The 19,922-nt window shown below is 53.7% G+C and overlaps 4 protein-coding genes across 6 annotated transcripts in view; 3 read left to right on the forward strand and 1 right to left on the reverse strand.

The window, feature by feature from the left end:
* The window catches only part of Wdr62 (WD repeat domain 62), a 38,574-nt gene extending 32,995 nt beyond the window's left edge, over window positions 1-5,579 (forward strand). Inside the window, exons 22-33 of the mRNA XM_052166651.1 lie at window positions 413-631; window positions 1,225-1,290; window positions 1,852-1,973; window positions 2,271-2,371; window positions 2,670-2,765; window positions 2,945-3,076; window positions 3,309-3,423; window positions 3,540-3,669; window positions 3,749-3,800; window positions 3,921-4,592; window positions 5,019-5,161; window positions 5,255-5,579. Coding sequence (XP_052022611.1) covers window positions 413-631; window positions 1,225-1,290; window positions 1,852-1,973; window positions 2,271-2,371; window positions 2,670-2,765; window positions 2,945-3,076; window positions 3,309-3,423; window positions 3,540-3,669; window positions 3,749-3,800; window positions 3,921-4,592; window positions 5,019-5,161; window positions 5,255-5,503 — 2,097 coding nt within the window. The 3' untranslated portion in view covers window positions 5,504-5,579. The remainder of the gene's footprint in view (window positions 1-412; window positions 632-1,224; window positions 1,291-1,851; window positions 1,974-2,270; window positions 2,372-2,669; window positions 2,766-2,944; window positions 3,077-3,308; window positions 3,424-3,539; window positions 3,670-3,748; window positions 3,801-3,920; window positions 4,593-5,018; window positions 5,162-5,254) is intronic.
* Window positions 5,580-5,693: 114 nt separating this feature from the next.
* Window positions 5,694-10,390, forward strand: Ovol3 (ovo like zinc finger 3). The gene is made up of 4 exons (XM_052166688.1): window positions 5,694-8,197; window positions 8,272-8,336; window positions 9,014-9,215; window positions 10,137-10,390. The coding sequence occupies exons 1-4, from the start codon at window positions 8,104-8,106 to the stop codon at window positions 10,343-10,345; spliced, it is 570 nt and encodes a 189-aa protein (XP_052022648.1). The 5' UTR covers window positions 5,694-8,103; the 3' UTR covers window positions 10,346-10,390.
* Window positions 10,391-10,399: 9 nt separating this feature from the next.
* On the reverse strand, window positions 10,400-11,794 carry Polr2i (RNA polymerase II subunit I). Its single transcript, XM_052166698.1, has 6 exons — window positions 11,389-11,794; window positions 11,257-11,311; window positions 10,976-11,049; window positions 10,814-10,888; window positions 10,677-10,728; window positions 10,400-10,502 (listed from the first exon to the last, which is right to left on the reverse strand). Exons 1-6 carry the CDS (start codon window positions 11,445-11,447, stop codon window positions 10,440-10,442), a joined length of 378 nt encoding a protein of 125 aa, XP_052022658.1. The 5' UTR covers window positions 11,448-11,794; the 3' UTR covers window positions 10,400-10,439.
* A 121-nt stretch (window positions 11,795-11,915) lies between these two features.
* On the forward strand, window positions 11,916-18,720 carry Tbcb (tubulin folding cofactor B). Of its 3 annotated transcripts, none has more exons than XM_052166661.1 (6): window positions 11,916-12,139; window positions 12,495-12,638; window positions 15,839-15,935; window positions 16,464-16,655; window positions 18,293-18,365; window positions 18,496-18,720. In XM_052166661.1, the coding sequence occupies exons 1-6, from the start codon at window positions 12,026-12,028 to the stop codon at window positions 18,608-18,610; spliced, it is 735 nt and encodes a 244-aa protein (XP_052022621.1). In that variant the 5' UTR covers window positions 11,916-12,025; the 3' UTR covers window positions 18,611-18,720. The 3 variants fall into 3 exon arrangements, with proteins under 3 accessions (XP_052022621.1, XP_052022636.1, XP_052022629.1); XM_052166669.1 differs by lacking the exon at window positions 11,916-12,139 and adding an exon at window positions 12,242-12,358; XM_052166676.1 differs by lacking the exon at window positions 18,496-18,720 and having other exon boundaries at window positions 16,464-16,606; window positions 18,293-18,349.
* The last annotated feature ends 1,202 nt before the right edge of the window (window positions 18,721-19,922 follow it).

Raw genomic sequence — 19,922 nt, forward strand, 5'->3', positions numbered from 1 at the left:
GAATCAGAAGTAGAGCCCCAACATAGCAACTCTGAGGTACCCACGTGAAGACTGGCAAAAGCCTTGTTGGTGAGAGGTTCTGAGCTGGCCTGGTGGCTACACCTGTAGTCCCAGTTCTTGAGAGCTGGGTCAGAAAGACTGGCTCTATGGGAGGTTCCAGCCACCATGGGCTACAGGGTAAAACCTTATCTGGAAGAAGGGAGAGAGAGAGAGAGAGAGAGAAAGAAAGAAAGAAAGAAGGGTGTGGGGACAGTAAATAGGTTCATGGGAAGGACAGTGGCTCATCATCTCTGGAGCTGTTTTCTTAAAGGGTGTAAAGCCAGGAGACCGCATGAGATCTGTGCAGTCCTTGTCGAAAGTAGCAGACGCATGGCTATGGCTCGCTGCCTGACTATTGTCCCTGTCCCTCAAGCTAGGGGATGATGACGTGGCAGACAGCTCAGCTTTCCATGCCAAGCGCAGCTACCAGCCACATGGCCGCTGGGCAGAGCGGGCCGAGCAGGAACCCCTCAAGACCATCCTGGGTGCCTGGACTCTGGATCCCTACTTCACTCCCATGAAGCCTGACAATCTAGAAGACTCTGTTCTGGACTCAGTAGAGCCACAAAACCTGGCAGGTCTGCTAAGTGAGGTACAGCCAGCCCTCAAGCCCACCAGCCAGCCCTGCACTGTGGCTGCTCACTGGGGGGGGGGGGGGGTAAGGGGAAGGAAGAGGGGATGGTGGAGGGCAGACAAGCAGTCTCTGGGTGTAGGTCACTCAGAGGCTTGACCAAGCTCTTTTTTTTTTTTTTTTTTTTAAGATTTATTTTATGTATGTGAGTGCACTCTCATGTCTTCAGACACTCCAGAAGAGGGCATTCAATCCCATTACGGATGGTTGTAAGCCACCATGTGGTTGCTGGGATTTGAACTCAGGACCTCTGGAATAGTCAGTCAGTGCCCTTAACCGCAGAGCCATCTCCAGCGCTTGACCGAGCTCTTAAAGCTTGGCCCCAGGCTAAGCTTCTCCTCTATGTGGGGAGCGTTCAAGTGGGCTGAGTCCTAGCCCTCCCGGCCTGTGACCTGAGTTAGGAGGCTTGCCTCTCTTGTCTTGGTTTTCCAAGTAATGGTTCTATTGCCTCTGCATCTCTGAGAACTCCGAGATGCAGGGCTCAGCCCTTACTCTTTTCTTAGCGGACAATCCTTTCCTATTCTAATGCATACATTTCCTCTTTACTGTGATAGTGTTCACTAGGCAATGGACACGCGCCTCCAGGAGAAGACTTGATGAGCTACCTGCCTCACTCAGAGGTACTTGCCACCTACATCACCCACACAGCCTGGTCTACCACCTAGAAAATCTCTTCTGACCCCAAAATCAGTGCCCACCCGCCCCACCTGAGGGAGCCCGCGCTCTCACCTCTCCTCAGGAACTGGTTTGCCTGTTTTTGTTGTTGTGTTTGAGGCAGTCTGATATGTAAGTGTGGCTGTGCTGGAACCCATTACATAGACGAAGCTGGCTGTGAGCTCAGAGACCCTCTGCCTCTGCCTCTGCCTCTGCCTCTGCCGCTGGGTGCTGAGATTTAACGGGTGCTGCGAGCTCGCCCAGCTAGCGCTTTGCTTATTCTTGGTTGTCCTGTAAGCAGACAGAGGGATAGGCCTCCTCCAGACTTAGGTTATACCGTAAAGGTGCTGCTGATGCCAGGCTGAGGCGGGCGGTCTGGTCCACCCTGGAGGAGTGCTGACTTCCCACTGTCTCTGATGTGGTGTTGGCAGTGGGGGCTGTGGGTCACTCCTCTGCCACTTGGCAACAACTGCTGGCAGCATTCAAGGGCCAGGCTACCTCAGAATGGCTCTTCTCTTCACTCCTAGTCAGGAAGTCCCAAAGAGGACAGCCGAGGCCACCCCTCCTACCTGCCTCTACAGAGGGAAGCCACGGAGACAAGAGAACTCATCCTCTGCTCCCCAGAGGCGGAAGTTATAGAGATGCACAGGTGAATGTTCTATGCATGACAGGTAGCCATAGTTGGAAAGAGGGAGCCCTGGAGACAGGTCCAACCTGGAAAAACTGTTCTCCCAGTGGCTTGGGGGAGGGCGGAGGGAGAGTTGAGGGACTGTCTCAGACAGACTCAGCTGCAGCCTCACTTTCATTGGTCTCAGGTTGGATGAGGGATTTTGTTGGGAGGCAGGAAAGGCTAGGGTGTGCTCTGGGAGTGGGGTGTGGTCCTCGGGGTTCTGGGAAAAGACCAGTTGTTAATTGCCAGCATAACCCCACCCTGATGGTGTTGCAGGGAGTATTATGAGGAGGCAGAGGCAGGACCTGAAGACCAGCAAGGTGACTCCTATCGCAGGGTCTCCTCTGTCAGCTCCAAGGATCAAAGCCCCCCTGAGGGTGAGTGGGGAGCACGAGCAGGCACCCTGGTGGCCTGTAATGGCCTCTTGTGGGCCCTGGTGGTGACCTTGACCCAGCTGTCCAATGTTGACCATGTCGCAGTAGATAAAAGTTTCCTGCTGTAACTGAGGCTGCGGGCCACTAGCTGAGCACCTAGCTCTGCCACTGCTTGACTGCGGACTCGTGTGACGGCATGCGTACCGCCCCATTCTCCAGATGGGGAAACAGCTTCCAAAGCCTCTGGGCAGCGCACCCTGTCTCACCTCGGGCAGGCTCCTGACCCCCTCTATCCTTTCAGACTCGGGGGAGTCAGAGGCTGAACTGGAGTGCAGCTTCACCACCGCCCATGTCTCCGCTCCTTGCACGGACCCCGGCCCTCACCTCACCATGACAGGTAAGCTGGGTAAATATGTTCTGTCAGTCCTGAACCTCAGTTTCCTCAATGGAAGACTGCCATTTCCTGCTCAGCCTGGTAGCAAGCAGGTGTGTGGCAGGCGAGTCTGGATTTCTCCATTGTTTGCCGTGACTCACAGTGCCGACGAGTCCTCTCCACCCTGCCTCCCTCCCAACCAGAGCACTCAAGTTCAGAAGAGCTTTGCCAGCCTGAGGTGCCAGGCTTGGGCAATGGCTCCTTACCCCAGACGCCTGAGCAGGAGAAGTTCCTCCGCCACCATTTTGAGACACTTACTGATGCCCCTGCTGAAGGTAGGATCTGACCTTGCACCCTGATTGTGTGTGTGTGTGTGTGTGTGTGTGTGTGTGTGTGTGTGTGTGTGTGTGTGTTTGTGCACCAGGAACAGTGTGGGTGTTCTTGGGTAGTCGTCTTCCATGGTAAGGTGCTGAAGGATGGGTGGAAGAGCAGATGGGTTGGCCCCTCAGTCACACCCGAGGCATCTGAGATGTTGGCAAGCCTGTGAGCCCATGGGTGTCTTCCTAGAGCTCTTTCATGGATCACTGGGAGACATGAAGATCTCAGAGACTGAGGACTATTTCTTCAACCCCCGGCTGAGCATATCTGCCCAGTTCCTCTCCCGCCTCCAGAAGCCCTCCAGGTAGAAGCCAGTCACCTCTGTGCTCCCTCCTCCTACCCCCAGCTCTAGTGGCACCCCTCAGTTACTCCAGGGCAAGGCTATGTGAGCGTATGTTTCCCGCCTGGCTTCCTCCCCAGGTTCCCTCCCCGGCTGCCCCTACACCTCATGCAATCTCCAGAGTCTCAGCCTATGGGCCAAGGGGGCAACCAGCCCAAGGCAGGGCTCCTGCGAGCAGGCACTGGCTACATGTCCTCGGATGGGACCAACGTGAGTATTGGGATCACGCTCTCAGGACACGGGGCTGCCGGCTAGGAGGCCTTGTCCTTACCAAGAGCTTTGCTTGCAGGTTGTCTCCGGGCCGAAGGCTGACGAGACTCCAGAGGCCTTGTGTCTATCAAGTAAGTCTCCCCGATCCTAGAGGACCGGAGAGCCATGGAGGGTGTTTGTTCAGATTTAAAGCTTTTTTAAGTCAGGGCTCTGAGGCAGGGGTGCAAGTGAACCGTCTGCTTCTTTTGCAGCCCCTCCCCTCTCAGGACTGGCATCCTGTGTCCCTCCTTCCTCGGTGCCACCCACAGACAGGAAGCCCCCAACACCCACAGCTGTACTGACCACAGGCCGGGAGCAGAGTATCTCCGCCCCATCTACCCCGTCTACATGTTCTTACCTGGAGTCCACAACGAACTCACATGCCAAGATGACACGTAGCATCTCTCTTGGGGACAGTGAGGGCTCTGTGACAGCTGAGCTACCCAGGTCACTTCACAAGCTCTTATCCCCTGAGCAGGAACTCCAGGCCATCCCCACCACAGTGGCACTCACTTCTAGCATCAAAGGCCACGAGCCTGCATTGCCTTCCTGGGGCAACCATGAGGCCCGAGCCAGTCTGAGACTGACCTTAGCCAGCGTCTGCGAGCAGCTCCTCTCTCCACCTCCACTGGAGCCACCCACCACACGTGTGTGGTCTCAGGGACCTGCGGATGGACCACCAAGTGTGGCAGTCACAGTAGCCAGCTTCTGTGCACCCAGCCCAGTAGACATGAGCACCCTGGGACTCCACGGTTCAGGGTTTCTCCCAAAGACCTCAGCCTCTGGGCCCCTCACCCCTCCTGCCCACCTTCACAGCCTCCAACTTCCAGAGAGCAGGTCTAGGATGCCCGGCGGCACTGCTGCTCTCCTGGAGCCCATACCCGGTGAGTACCGCCCTGGGGACATGGCTAGAACGCTAGCCCCTCCCCCTCCCCAAGTGAACACTCATCCTGACCACAGGGGCTGTGCAGGCTAGCTCACTCACTCCTCCAGCCACCCCTTGTTCTCTGTCCTGAGAACAAGGGGCACAAGAGACATAGTAGCAACAAGAGAAGGTTGATTTCCTACACTAGGGGAGAAGCCCAGGCATAGACAAGGTGATACAAGCTAGTGAGAAAAATAAGTGAAGGGGGGCAGCAAAAGGCTTTAGGGAGAAGGTTACATTCAGCAGAGCCCTGTGGGGAAGAGGAGCCTAGAGGCCTGAAGACAGGGAGGGATCGGGGCCAGCAGTCTTTAGCCCAGCTACCTGGCCTCACTTGGGCCACCTAGGGAGGCAAAAGTATCCCAGCCATTTACTCCTCTACCCCTAGATGCATCAAGTGTGATCCCAGACAGCCCTGGACACTGGGACACGGAAGTCCCTCCCCCAGCACTCCTCGATCTAGGCAGTGTGGGATCAGTCTTGCACAGGCTGCAGACTGCCTTCCAAGAAGCCCTTGACCTTTACCTCATGGTAAGCCAAGGAGCCCAGGGCAGGGTGCTGGGACAGTGGAGAGGGCTCCCTGCCACACCTGGCGTCCTCTGACAAGCCTGCCACTCCTTCCAGTTGGTCTCCAGCAACCAGCTGGGCGCTGAGCAGCAGCAGGCACAGACGGAGCTGGCCTCCACCTTCCACTGGATCTACAACCAGCTAGAAGCCAGCCACTGTGTGGCCCCACCCCAGACACTGCCTAGCCCCGGTCCTCTGTCCCCACCTACACTTTGTCCCCTGGCCAGCCCAAACCTGCAGGCCCTGCTGGAACACTACTCAGAGCTGCTGGTGCAGGCAGTGAGGAGGAAGGCAAGGGGTGACTGAAGGCCTGCAGCCTCTCTGCAAAAACCTGCTGCCCTGGAGAAGTAGATTTGTAAACAAATAAACTGACAGTTGTTTCCTGAAACCCCTTTACAGTGTCTGAGAAGCCCCCCTCTATGGATGCAGAGAGAAAGGGCAGAGGCCCCTGCATGGGTGAAGCAACCTGGACACTCATTTAGCTCCAGGCCCTGTTCTGTGGACCTGCTGACAGGGAATGTGGGAACAGCCATGATGATGGCTGCAAACCTGGCTTCCCATGTATCCTGTCCTAGCAAACTGAGCTACTGCAGGGGTCATACTCTGCCCGCTGGCATCTAGCTACCCTGGGGAGGATCTGACTTTAACCTGTGCGTGCTTACAAACTCATTGGAGCCACTGTGGCCTGAACTTGGCCTCAGTACATAACACTACTGGCCAACAGCCAGCTCTAGGCTAACTCCACACTGGGTCCTGCAGGGTTCCATTGTTGTTGTCTTTTCTGCAACGGGGAGTAGGAAACAATCCCTACTGAACAGCTGGGTAGCAGACCCAAGAGCCTCAGGTGCTGAGCTCTGCGCTGCCTTCACTAGAGAACTGTCCAGCCTCATTCCTTAGCCACCAGCTTCCTCAGGCAGTATAGGCCTAAGAAGGCCGGTCTCATGGCAACATACACTGTCCCGTGTCCCTATAAAAGGGAATCTCACAGAGGTTTAAAATATAGCACCAACACACCCAGTTTCATCCCATCCACTCCTAAGGAAGGTCCACAGGCCTGCTCTGTGGGCAGTCATGCTAGTCCCAGCACTCAGGAAGCAGAGGTGGACACCTGAGTGCTTCACAACAGCTTAACTCTAGGTTTCTCCTAGCATGGCAGCAGACACAGAGCACCTGAGGGGAAAATAGCTGTCCTCCATTAGTGTGTCGGCCCAGCTGGCTCATTTCTGTGCCCCAAACCCACCCGTGGCTCCCAATACCAGGATGGTTCCTAGTGGGACACCAACCTGTACCAGAGGCATCAGTCATATGAATCTGAGTCTATGAGATGGGGCCACTTCAGCCGTTCCTCAGCCAGCTCAGCTGACACTCGGAGCCTTCCTAGCCACCGCAGGACTTCACGGATCACCCTATAGAACCCAGGACCACGGGTGGCACCACTCAGTGACCAAGGCCCCACCCACATCAATCATAAAGTTTACCAGAGACTTGCCCACTGACCATTTTGGTGAGGACATTTTCTCAGTTGAAGTTCCCTCTTCCCAAATGACTCCAGTTTGTGTCAAGTTGATATAAAACTGGCCAGCACACATTAAGGTAGAAAGGGAACCGGTTCCTATGACTTGTCCTTGTGGACTATTGTGTATGCCCTAGCACCACCACCACCAAACTTTAAAAAAGGAAATGTACCTTTTCTTCCCAGAAAGGTTTTGTAATGACTATTCCCTCTTTCCCTATGGCTGGAACTGGGGTTCATTTTCCTTCCCAGTTGGGTAAGGTCAGCTTGGGCGACCTTAGACCTCTATCGAGGCAGAGAGTATTGAGATGGCTCGGGTAAAGACACTTGGCGTGCAAGCCAAGCCGGAGGGCAGACCCCACCCAAACCTGGATTGGCATCTTTTGGTTCCAAGAATTCTGCTCTCCCTAGTTTTGTCTATCCCAGCTTGAATCCCTTCCCATTAACTACTCTTGATGTCACTGCTGTCCCCCTGTGGCCCTGCACAGAGTGCTCATTTTCAATGCTGAACTAAGCAAGGTCCACCTATAGCTAGAAGTATAGAACTACATTCAGGCTGGGCAGTGGTGGCCCTTAATCCCAGCACTTGGAAGGCAGAGGCAGGCGGATTTCTGAGTTCAAGGCCAGCCTGGTCTACAGAGTGAGTTTCAGGACAGCCAGGGCTTCACAGAAACCCTGTCTCGAAAAAACAAAAACAAAAAACAAAAGAACTATATTTAGAAGACTGTCGGATAAACCAGAGAAGGTAACTGAAGAGTGTGTTCACAATTCTGAACTTCTAGTTCAGGCATCAGAGAAGACGCAAAGTGGAACAGCTGACCCAGAGTGGATGGGAGGTGTTCCTAGGAACCCGGCTGTTGGCAGACCAGATTTGATTGCCCTAAGCACTTCCCCCTGAGGAAGCATAGCTCCAGTCTTAGTTTGCTGTTACCCTACACCAGTGGCACAGGACAATCTCGGCTGTCCCTACCCACAGCCCTGGACAGCTGCTGTGATTTGAATAACTAGGCAGGTTGATGGGCGTCCGGGCACTGATTTGCCTGGTACAGTCCCTAGAGTCCCTCGCCCTTCCAGGCCTGGGCCCATGTGTCTTTGGATCTCCATCCCCAGGAGCAGCCCTGGCTCTTCTCACTCAAGCCTCCCTGGGGCTGAGTTCTCCAGGGTCTCTCCATCCCCAGGAGATAGCAGAGCTGCCTCAGAGCCTGGCCTAGAGAAGGAGCCTTGATGGCCAGCCCCAGCAGAGGTAACCAGAGTCAGCTAAGGCTGCTCCCCAGGCTTGTCTCAAAATTTGCATGAAGAGAATGAGGCTTCCACGGGCCTCCTGATTTCACTAGTTGAGGCAGCAGGCAGACGAGGCAGCTCTGTGCAGAGCCATTTCACCATCCTGAAAGCAATGCCCAGGGTCTTTCTTGTGAGGAGTCGGCGTCCACAGCCACCTAACTGGAGCCACCTTCCCGACCAGCTCCGGGGAGATGCCTACGTCCCAGGTACACACCTATCTGGGCCTGGAGGTGAAGGGCTCAGGAGGCACAGGGCATCACAATCTGGCTTCTCTTCCCAGACTGCAGCAGCCTGGCAGTGCCAGCAGCACACAGATCTCCTGGTCTGAGAGACACCTGGGCAGTGGTGAGTGTGCAGCTGGCAGCTAGGACAGGGACGGCTTTCCACTCGTGCCCAGGGAGCTGGCTGCCTTTGCCCCGCCCGGGGCCTCTGCACATCTCTCCAGCCCAGTGTTGCTCTTCACTTGGCATCCCGCTCCCTTCCCAGCAGCCAGCTCATTCCAGTCTCAGTTAAGACCCCCGTTCCTGGGGTAGGGGGGCAGCTGGAAGGCCATGTTCCGGGGATGTGTGTCCAGTGGGTGCAAACAGGATTCCAAAAACGAAGTAGGTGATTTATGTCAGAACACTGGATAAGCAGACAGGGACGGAGGGCTGTAACCTAACCTCCCAGGAGTAGGCTAACTGCGGGCTTTGAAAAGGAAGGACAGTGCTAGTTAGAATTCAGTGTGTGAGGTCACTTCTGTATGAGTGTGCAGCAGGACAGACAGACATCCATTCCTCACAGAGCTGCTTTCTGGTAAGAGCTGGAGGCAGAGAATAAAACTAGGAAAGCTTGTATTAGTAAAGTGTGTTCTGGGTGTGGCGGGACACGACGGTCAGAGTGATGGACAGGTTCTGGAGAGAGGGTTGCAGCTGTCCCCACTACTCACAGCCACCCTTCACTCTGGGCACACGACAAACTGCAGAGTAGCAAAGACCGAACAAGATCCAGCTGGCCATGCTAACCCCTACACCCTCTGGCAGTCCTCACAGGGGACACTGACCTCTGCACCCAAGGGCCCCGGGACACTTGGCTGCCCACTCTGCCCCAAGGCCTTCCCGCTGCAACGCATGCTGACTCGGCACCTCAAATGCCACAGCCCAGCGAGGCGCCACGTGTGCCACTATTGTGGCAAAGGCTTTCACGATGCCTTCGATCTCAAGCGCCACATGAGGACTCACACTGGTGAGAGACAGCAGGAACAAAGAGGGTCTTCGGGACACCAGACGCGATGGTGATGGAGAGGCAGATGCATGGGGTGTGTGGTTTCCGGGGATCGGGGATATGGCACAGGGGCACAGGTAATGCGACATAGTGTTCCTCACAGGAGGTGAGTATAAGGTGGCACCAAGAAAGAAGCCTGGCCTCTTCCAAGGGTAGAGATGGGGTACTGGCTACAGAACTCAGGTTCTTGGGAGAGCCAGATTTCTCAGTGGGTCAGGCCATTGCTGGCAAATCTGATAACTGAGTCAAATCCCCAGGATCCGGGTACTGTAAGGAAAGCACAGACTCCTGCAAATTGTTTTCTGTTTTGGTTTTTTGTTTTGTTTTTTCATTGAGACAGGGTTTTTCTGTCTCTGGACAGTTCCAGGATAATCCTGGCTGTCCTGGAACTCACTCTGTACACCAGGCTGGCCTTGAACTCAGAAATCCACCTGCCTCTGCCTCCCGAGTGCTGGTATTAAAGGCGTGTGCCACCACTTTCAGCTCAAATTGTTTTCTGATCCCCCACACTTGCACCATAGCATTTGTGCACATACATGCCCCAAATAAGCCAGACTTGTGGCACCTGCCTTTAATCCCAGCCCTTGGGAGGCAGAACTCTTGAGTTCTAGAGCAGCTAGGGCTACACTGTGAGACCTCGTCTCAAAATAAATCCATATATCTCCAGGCTCCAGATTCAGAGCAGTCAAGGGAACTCTCCATGTTGCTAAGGGCCCCTCCCTCTCTCAGGAGATACACCGTCTGGTTCCTGCTGCCTTCAGTAGAGGCAGCAGATGGCTAGTGGGTCACAAACGTAAGAGTCTGCCGACCCAGGAATAAAGAGGGAGTGCAAGGGGGGACGCCCACCCTCGGAGTCATCGCCCTTTCTGCTCATCTCGACAGGAATACGGCCATTCCGCTGCGGAGCGTGTGGGAAAGCTTTCACACAGCGCTGCTCCCTGGAAGCTCATCTTGCCAAGGTGCACGGGCAGCCAGCCAGTTACGCTTACCGGGAGCGCAGGGAGAAGCTGCACGTATGTGAGGACTGCGGCTTCACCAGCTCTCGGCCTGACGCTTACGCGCAGCACCGCACCCTACACCGCACGACCTGATAGACTTACTGGCTGCTTCCCATCCACGAGACAAATAAACAAGGGAAACACGAGTGTAGAAACTGGCCTTTATTACGGGTGGAGGAAGGAACGGTCACTCAGTCCAGCGGTGGCCGCAGTGTGGGGCAGTGCATACATAGTACAGGCGCATGGCGTCCTGGCAATAAGAACATTCAGTCAGGGTGTGGACCCAGGGCAGAATGTGAGGACCAAAAGAACGATCAAAGGAACTTTCCCAATCTTAATCTGAGGGAACACGATCAACCCAAAACCTGGTGTCCCCACCCCCTGGGGAAGTACCCTGCCACCAAGGAAGAGGTTAGCCACTCACCTCCGCTCGGGCACTGTGTGACTGGAAGAACACTGCCTCCTTGTGGCCACACCTGAGGGAATGGTTCAGTTACTGAAATGTGAAAGCCCCCTCTGTGGACAGCCCCTCCTCTTTCCCTTTGCCGGCTGCGTACTCACTTCTGGCACGGGTGGTCCTCGGTCCGGGGCAACGTAGGGTCCTGGGACACGTCTGCGATGATCTGGGTCAGTTCGCTGCAGGGATAGGGAAGTAGATTATGGTCGGACCGGGTGTCCTAGGAGGCTACCCGTGCCCCAAGCCACCAGGGTCCCGCCACTCACTCCACTTCGTGCGTGATTTTGTTCACGTAGATGCAGCTGTTGTCGGCTTCCTGCTGGTAATCGCAATTCCGGCACTGCAGACGGGAGAGCGTGGTGGGAGGAGTGTCACATACGGTTCAGATCCCCAACAAGACTGGACGGAAGGGCAAGGGTGATCCGAGGAGGGGATGGACAAGACGGGAGAAGAGGGTGTGTTGAGGGTTAGTCAAGAGGCGAAAGAACGCGTGGGGAGCCAGCAGGGAAGGCGCGAACCCGCTGGCGAGAGGGCTGCCGGCACTCACCGCGTACAGCAGGATGCGATTCTCCTTGTCCTCCTTGGGGTACAGCATGTTATTACTGTGGGGAGGGGAGGTCAGAGGTCAGCCCTGGAGCCAATCCTCACTGCCTTCCCACACCTGCTGCCCGGGCCTCACCATTCCTGGCAGAAGCGAATGCCCACGAAGCCAGGCTCGTAAGTCCCGTCAGGTTCCATAGCGACTGCTGCTGAGCCTTCTGCGCTTGCGCGGCCGCGCTACGGACCGCGGGAAGGGTCGCACCGCGTGGCTGTACCAAAATAGGGCGGGGCTACGCGCACGCGCGGGTTCCTTATCTGACGGACGTCTAGCAGACGGCCTGCGTCAATCCTTTGATACCCTCTGGTACTCACTCCCGATTTCGGAACCTTGCTTCCCAACTCCGAGTGGTTTGGATCTTGGACAAGGGCTAGGACTATGATGCGCGACGTCGTCCACAAGCCGCTGCTCTCTTCTTGGCCCAAGGCCAGCGCACATGCGCCGAGCTTACACTCAGCGGACCGGGATAACTCCAGCCATTCTGCCCGGCTTCGGCCTTCTCCCGCCCGCCTCGCCTGCCTCCCGTGCAGCTATTGGAAGAACTGAGAGCCAATCCGCCTGTGCGTGGAGAGAGAACGACAGCGATTGGCCGGCCATGTTAGGTGGAGAGCTTGCATTGGTCAACTCCGGGGCTTATATCCCAGAAGCAGCGGCGGCCACTGCGGAGCCGGTGTGAGACGGCTGAACCGGACCGCGGGCCACTACAGGGCGCGGCGAGATGGAGGTGACGGGGATATCGGCGCCCACCGTGACGGTTTTCATCAGCAGTTCCCTCAACAGCTTCCGTTCGGAGAAGCGATACAGTCGTAGCCTCACCATCGCAGAGTTAAAGGTGTGGCCATGGAGGCGGGGTCCGGAGGGGCGGGGCGAAGAAAAGGGAGTAGGGGCTGAAAACGAGTGGGCGGAGCTGGAGGTAAGGTTGCAGAGACCCGCAACCAGCTTCCGAGGCCGGGGAGACCCGGAGACCGGAGTCCACCGAGTAGGGGCGGGGCCCGGGAAATCAGACTCCCCAGAGAGCCGAGGGGGCGGACCCAGAAGGAACTGGTCCAAGGTGGGTCTTTTGGAACTTGGTTGTTGACCCAAGTCTGAAGATGAGGCCTATGACAGCCTTGGAACGTGGTTGTTGATCCAAGTCTGAGGATGAGGCCTCTGACAGTCTTTCTCCTCATCCTACCTCCTTACTGCAGTGTAAACTGGAACTGGTGGTGGGCAGCCCTGCTTCCTGCATGGAACTGGAGCTGTATGGAGCTGACGACAAGTTCTACAGCAAGTTGGATCAGGAGGATGCACTGCTGGGCTCCTATCCTGTGGATGATGGCTGCCGCATCCACGTGAGGACACCCTACCCGCACCACGTTCATTCACTTATTTATATGTTCAACAAATACTATGTATTGCCCAGCCAGTGTGATAACCAGTATAGGCCCTATCCCCATGGAACCACTAGTTCCGCCTGGTCAGAAGCAGACGTTCAGTAGACAGTAACAGCCCAGAGTTGTCTGGACTGGGTTAGGGGGAGCCCAGGGGAGTGGTGAAATTCAGAAGTGGTACCAGGCTTTACCCGGGGATATCTGAAGAGGCTTCCTTCAGGAATGGATGTTTGTGCTGCTATCTAGAGGATATTATGTGGAGGGAAAGAAAGGATAAAGCTGTAAAGAACCGAGGTGAACCTGTGCTGGCCCAATTGGGGGCATCAAGAACACAGAAGACCTCTGTTGTATCAGCTCACGCCTTTCTGCCTCAGCCTCTCCCCACATTGCCCACCCCGTCCTACCCTGCTGAGCTCTGCCTCCATTTATTTTCTGAATCTTTACTAAAGGTGGGGTCACCTTCCACCATGGTGTATGGTGGGGCACACCTGTAATCTCAGCATTCAGGAGGAGGTAGGAGGCTAGCCTAAGAGAAGCAGTGGGACTCTGTGAAAAAGAAAAAGATAGGAGCTGCACACACACACACACACACACACACACAAAATGAAAGCGCTGCTGTTTAGCAAATACAAGGCCTAAGTTTGATTGTCAGGACAGGAAAAAATTACCATCATAAGAGTAGATAATTTATTTTTTTTTTGTTTCGTTTATGTTTACTGTGTGCCATGGTGCGACCACATGGGTATGGTACCGCGTGCTCGGAGGTCAGCAGTTGTTTCTCTCCTCTACTGTGGGTCCTGTGAGTTGAACTTGGAGGACCAGGTTTGGTTCAGGAGCCACCATCTCTGTCCCCCTGAACCATGTCACTACAGCTAGCTTTCTAGCCTTCCTCTTTTTTGTTGAGATATATCTGTTTGGCTGTATGTGTATGAGGTTTTTGCCCGGGTGGGTGTATATGCATGGAGTCTGGAGTGGACACTGGGTCGCCTGGAATTGGAATTGCAAGTGTTGTGAGCTGCCCTGTGGTTCTAAGAGCCAAACCTGGGTCCTCTGCAAGAGCAGGTACTCTTAACTGTGGAGCCGTCTCTCCAGCACCTCTTTTGTTTTTTGAGATATTTTTATGTTGGTCTGATTGGTCTCAAAACACTCTGTGTAGCCATGGCTAACTCTATGCCTCAGCTTGTCTCTATCTCCTAAGTGGGATTATAGCTCAGTATAAAATTTTGACCTGTCTTTCTCTTTCTCTTTCTTCCCTCCACCTCCACCCCTTTCGGTATCAGGGTTTCTTTGGCTGTCCTGAAATTCTTTCTGTAGACCAGGCTGGCCTTACACCAAGAGATCCACCTATCTCTGTCTCCTGATTGCTGGGATTAAAAGAGTGCATCACCTGAGGCAGAAGCAGGCGGATTTCTGAGTTCAAGGCCAGCCTGGTCTACAGAGTGAGTTCCAGGGCAGCCAGGGCTACACAGAGAAACCCTGTCTCGAAAAACCAGAAAAAAAAAAGAAAAAGAAAAAGAAAGAAAGAAATGGTGCACCACTCCCACCTGGCTTCTTTCTCCTTTTTTTGTTTTTTAAACATATTTTGGGTTTTTCTTTGCCCTTAGGTGCTATCATGGTCCAGCATAGAATGGGTTCTTCTCATTGTTTTTATTGTCCATCTCCCTGATTAGAATTCCAGGAGGGCAGAAGTCTTTCTCATTGTAGTTCACTGCTCTGTCACCAGCTACTGGAGTGGGGCCCAGCCCAGACAGGGTCCTCCAGGAATCACTGAGTCACTGCTGAGTTGTTGAACCTCCAGAATAACATATGGGGGGAGGGGCCCTGTACCATAGGACTGTGGCTGGGATGTCTGTATTTGAGGAAGAAAAAACTTATCTTCAGGATGGAATTTGGTATTTGCTGTTTTGTTGTTTATTTATGCAATTCTATTTATGTGTCTGTGAGTGTTCCAGACTGTCCTTGAACTCTTTTTTGTTTGTTTTGGTTTTTCGAGACAGGGTTTCTCTGTGTAGCCCTGGCTGTCCTAGAACTCACTCTGTAGACCAGGCTGGCCTTGAACTCAAGAGATCCCTCAGCCTCTGCCTCCCGAGTGCTGGGATTAAAGGCATGCCCTGTCACTGTGGCTTGGAATTTACTTTCTTTTTTTTTTTTTTTTTTTTTGGTTTTTCAAGACAGGGTTTCTCTGTGTAGCCCTGGCTGTCCTGGAACTCACTCTGTAGACTAGGCTGGCCTTGAACTCAGAAATCCACCTGCCTCTGCCTCCCAAGTGCTGGGATTAAAGGCGTGCGCCACCACCGCCCAGCAGAATTTTCTTAAGAGTGAACTCTTGCTAGAATTTTGACCTGGGGTTGCATTAACTCCAGAGATCTGACCCAGAGAACTGGTTCTTTCTCCGTCTTTCATTTATTCTGTTACTGGTTCCTTGGTTGCCTGTGTTGTTAGGTATAGTTGGAAGCCATGATACAGAAGGCCTGGGTTGGAGGGTTACCACACGTCTAACTAAATGCTAACAGACTCAGAGAGGAAACACGTGTGGGGATGAGGGTGGTGCAGGAGAGCTTGGCATCCCTGTGTGCTGGGAGGCCGGCCTTGAGTGAGATCTGTGTTTCCCTGGAGTGGTTGCTTTGTGAGCAGCTCAAGAAGAGGGTTGGTAGAAGAGGCAGGGGAGGGCATGGTTTGTGAAAACGTTCAAGTGGGAGGGACCACAGCAACTCTTGGGAGCTGTTGGTGAAGGACTGTGGAACCTGGGAGGGCTCTGAGCCAGGAGGGACCTGCTGTGCCTCAGGTGTTCATGGCCCCTCGGGATGTAGGTGGGAAGTCCAGGCAGAACAGGGAGGCCAGGAAGGAGGCAGTTGTGAAGCAGATGAGCCTGGTTCTGGAGGCTGGGAGCATCACAGGGTCCAGAGAGGACGGATGTGAGCCGGATTGGGCTCTGCGGCTGGTTTCAGGGACATGGGCACATCCGTGGTGTTGATGCCAGCATGCGGAGGACATCTGGGTGCCACCACAGTCTCCAAAGGCAAAGATGGGGTGAGAAAGGGAAGTGGCCCCTGTCTGTTCTGCTAGTCAGAGTCTGCAGAGTGTGCCAGTGTGTGACGTCATGGCAGCATCCCATGTGTGCCCAGCCTGACCCTGGTCCCCACTGACTTCTCTTACCACAGGTCATTGACCACAGTGGTGTCCGGCTTGGAGAATATGAGGACGTGTCCAAAGTGGAGAAATACGAGATCTCACCAGAAGCCTACGAACGGAGACAGAGTACATGCATGGGCGGGGCGGGGTGGGGCTGGGAGGGTCTTGTGGTCCAGATAGTGCGGGGGAGGGGCTTGGAGGGCAGAAGAAGGTGAGGTAGGATTGATGGTGGGCATAGATCCTGGGAGAGGAGGGGAATGGGGGTGAGGCAGGCAGACAGGCTTTGAAGGAAGGGGTTTGAGGCAGGCGGTTGAGGGTGCATTGAGGGAGTAGTCATGGTAAAAGGGCACGTGACCAGACAAGGATGACATGTCCAGAGCAGTGTGGAATTTGAAGCTGGCTTCTGAGGACAGATCAGAGTAGGTAGGCTGGAGAGATGTGCGTAGGGCCAAGTGAGGGGCTGGTGGCAGCGGTGTCCCTATAGTTCTGAATTGCTAGGAGACAGAAAAAAGGAGAGGCCAAAGCTATGGTGAGAGGCGTGAGGGTATCGGGTGATAGCTCTTAAACGTTCAGATAGAATCTCTTCATGACTCCCTTCATGGGAGGAGCATGATCTGAGGGTTAGGTGTGACACCTTCCCTACCCTGCCCACAGACACAGTTCGATCCTTCATGAAACGCAGCAAGCTAGGCCCGTACAATGAAGAACTCCGGGCCCAGCAAGAGGCAGAGGCTGCCCAGCGTCTCAGTGAGGAGAAGACCCAAGCCAGTGCCATCTCTGTTGGGAGCCGTTGTGAGGTGCGGGCACCCGGCCAGTCCCTCCGCAGGGGCACTGTCATGTATGTAGGTACGTGTCTTTTTGTCACTGTGACTGGAAACTTGATAGATGTTACGGAAAGATGTCTCTTGGCTCATGGTTTGAGAGCATAGCCCTTTGGCCCTGCACATGGGCATCATGGAAGACGTGGTACTCAGCAGAGGAGGAGAGGGCTAGGGCAGGGTACACTCCAGGCCTGCACCCAGGATTTCCCGCTCAGCCCACTTCCTGTTGTTTCCAGACCTTACGTTTTTAAGACCATCTGTAGCTATGGGCGGCCTCACTTGCTGGGATCCACCTGCATCTGCCTCTCCATTGCTGGGATCAAAAATGTGCCCCGCCCCGGCCAGCCCTCCTCCTAGATGTATATGCATGAACTGCCCATGTCTCCGTAGGACTGTTTGTTGTTGTTGTTGGTTGTGTTAGTTTGCTGGGTTGCCTTGGGAACATCCCCCACAGGGTCACTTAAACATGGCTTCTGACCGCTCCAGAGGCCAACCATCTCAGTGCCAAGCTATTGGCAGCTCTGGTTTATCTATGGCCACAGGGCCACATAAGCCTTCCTCAGTGACAGCATAGCAGTGCTGCCCTGCTCTGGGTGGGGGGTCCTGAGTGAATGGGGCAGAAGAAGGAAGACCAGTGCAGAGATCACCATCTCCTGGGGTCTGGGAATCACCACTCGAACTCAGCTCCAGTCTCAGTCAAATGGTTTGTTTAATGCCACAACCCAAGGCTGGTCTCAGGGCCACGGGACAGACTTGGGCGCTGAACCACGATCGAGTTAAGATCATACGGGGCTAAGCCTGAAGTCCACCAACAAGTTAATCAGGATTTAGGGATAGGGGACTTCCTTAGGAACGTGTCTTTGTTCTACATTTATCCTGTTCCCATTGGTTGGGGTATTGAATTGTGGATGTCTTAACTTGCCAGCCAGGATGTCAGCTACCCAAATAGGTCAAGTAGGATGTCAGTTCCCAGGAGGTCTTAGGAATTTAAATTTTACTTGACCCCCACTCAACATGGAAGTCTTTTTCCAAATAGCTTCTTCTTCTTCTTCTTTTTTTTAAGATTTATTTATTTTAATGTGAGTACTCTGTAGCTGTCTTCAGACACACCAGAAGAGGGCATCAGATCTCATCACAGATGGTGGTGAAGCCACTATGTGGTTGCTGGGAATTGAACTCAGGACCTCTGGAAGAGCAGTCAGTGCTCTTAACCACTGAGCCATCTCTCCAGCCCCCAAACAGCTTCTTAGATTGGTGTGGGTATCTTTTGTTGGGGTTCCCCCCAGGGGCACCTTAAAAGCAAATACCATAAAAGCTGGTACGCATGTGTAGGAGGTGCTGCCTGGTGCTCCATTCCGGTCCAAGCTTATTGTGGCTAATTATAGAAAGCGGGCCTAACTGACTTGTGCTGTGATTGGCTTCTAAGAACACCAAAGTGTAGGACATCCTAGTCACAGCAGTAACAAACTAGAAAGTCTCCTTATACTACAGTAACAGCACAAAGCAGCCTGCTGGATGGGTAGCAGTTACCTAGGCCTTGGCACTGTGTAGGCAATGGAAGTAGAAGGGTTTGTCTCCATCACAGGGTTTCCACTCCCCGGAAATTGCAGACCAGGGGTGAGCTGACTGGAGAGGTTTCACTGATATTTCTCTCCCGGACAGGACTCACAGATTTCAAACCAGGCTACTGGGTTGGTGTCCGATATGATGAGCCGTTAGGAAAAAACGATGGCAGGTAACGTATTGCCGCTGAGCGTGTGCTCGTGCATGCATGTGTATGTGCATGCATGTGCATGTATGTGGAGGTCCACCTGGCTTACAGACTGGAAGCCTCCTCTTACCACTGCCTCCCATCTTGCCCACAGTGTGAATGGGAAACGCTACTTTGAATGCCAGGCCAAGTATGGTGCCTTTGTGAAGCCATCAACTGTCACCGTGGGAGATTTCCCAGAGGAGGACTACGGGTTGGATGAGATGTGACACTGACTGACAGGAGGTCCCGCCCCTTCCAGCCCGCCCCTGACACAGCCCCTCTGAATGCCTGTGGCCCCTTTCCTCTGAGATTTGTGTATTAAATTATGCAGAATCCAGACAGTTGTGAAAGTCTCTTGATTCCAGGAAGACTGTGATAAAGTATTCATGGCAGGGTGTGGCAGTGTTATCCCAACGTATCCGCCATTGGGAGGCGGAGACAGATGGATCTCTGTGAGTTTGAGGCCAGTTCAGTCTACAAAGTGAGTTCCAAGAGCAACATGTGCATAAAATGGCCCTGTCTCAGAGAGAGGCAGAGAGAGAAGGAGGAAGATCCCATTTGGACAGAGTGGTGACACCTGGATGCCTCCCAGAGGTGGCTTTGTCCCTTTTACTTGGCGGCGCACGCCTTTAATCCCAGCACTTGGGAGGCAGAGGCAGGCGGATTTCTGAGTTCAAGGCCAGCCTGGTCTACAGAGGGAGTTCCAGGACAGCCAGAGCTATGCAGAGAAACCCTGTCTTGAAAAAAACCAAAAATAAATTAATTAAATAATAATAATAATATCCTAAGCACTGGGAGGTGACTCTGTGGTTAAGAGTATTTGCTGCTTCAGCAGAGGACCAGAATCCATTGCAACACTCACCCAGGGCATCTCACAAAGGTGTAACTTCAACTTCCTATACACACAGCGTGCATACCATATAAATTTCTTTTGGAATTAAATATTCTGAAGCCAGGCGGTGGTGGGACAGTCCTTTGATCCCAGAACTCCAGCAGAGGCAGGCAGATCTATGAGTTCAGTTTGAGGCCAGCTGGTCCATAGAGTTGAGTTCTAGGACACTCAAGGCTACACAAACCTCCTCTCAAAAACCAAAAAATAGGACTGGAGAGATGGCTCAGCAGTTAAGAGCACTGACTGCTCTTCTGAAGGTCCTGAGTTCAAATTCCAGCAACCACCTGTAATGAGAGCTGATGCCCTCTTCGTGTGTCTGAAGACAGTGACAATGAACTCACATACATAATAATAAATAAAGCTTTGGGCAGAGTGCGCAGAGCCAGAGCAGGCAGAGGTCCTGAGTTCAATTCCCTGCAACCACATGAAGGATCACAACCATCTATACAGCTACAGTGTACTTGCATGCATAAAATAAATAAAATAAATCTTAAATAAGTAAACTTAGGGGCTGGAGAGATGGCTCAACAGGTAAGAGCACTGACTGATCTTCTGAAGGTTGTGAGTTCAAATCCCAGCAACCACATGGTGGCTCACAACCATCCGTAGTGAGATCTGATGCCATCTTCTGGGGTGTCTGAAGACAG

The sequence above is a fragment of the Apodemus sylvaticus genome, chromosome 1, assembly GCF_947179515.1.
Source record: "Apodemus sylvaticus chromosome 1, mApoSyl1.1, whole genome shotgun sequence".
Classification (NCBI taxonomy): Eukaryota; Metazoa; Chordata; class Mammalia; order Rodentia; family Muridae; genus Apodemus; species Apodemus sylvaticus.

Bases quoted from the DNA above. Each gene is read 5' to 3' on its own strand.
- Ovol3 (XM_052166688.1), top strand. From the start codon at position 8,104: ATGCCCAGGGTCTTTCTTGTGAGGAGTCGGCGTCCACAGCCACCTAAC. The intron at 8,337-9,013 runs GTGAGTGTGCAG...ACCCTCTGGCAG, and splicing joins TGAGAGACACCTGGGCAGTG to TCCTCACAGGGGACACTGAC. The intron at 9,216-10,136 runs GTGAGAGACAGC...TCATCTCGACAG, and splicing joins CCACATGAGGACTCACACTG to GAATACGGCCATTCCGCTGC.
- Polr2i (XM_052166698.1), bottom strand. From the start codon at position 11,447: ATGGAACCTGACGGGACTTACGAGCCTGGCTTCGTGGGCATTCGCTTC. The intron at 11,050-11,256 runs GTGAGTGCCGGC...TCCCGTCTGCAG, and splicing joins ATCGCATCCTGCTGTACGCG to TGCCGGAATTGCGATTACCA. The intron at 10,503-10,676 runs GTGAGTGGCTAA...TCTTATTGCCAG, and splicing joins CACACAGTGCCCGAGCGGAG to GACGCCATGCGCCTGTACTA.
- Tbcb (XM_052166661.1), top strand. From the start codon at position 12,026: ATGGAGGTGACGGGGATATCGGCGCCCACCGTGACGGTTTTCATCAGC. The intron at 12,140-12,494 runs GTGTGGCCATGG...TCCTTACTGCAG, and splicing joins TCACCATCGCAGAGTTAAAG to TGTAAACTGGAACTGGTGGT. The intron at 12,639-15,838 runs GTGAGGACACCC...CTCTTACCACAG, and splicing joins ATGATGGCTGCCGCATCCAC to GTCATTGACCACAGTGGTGT.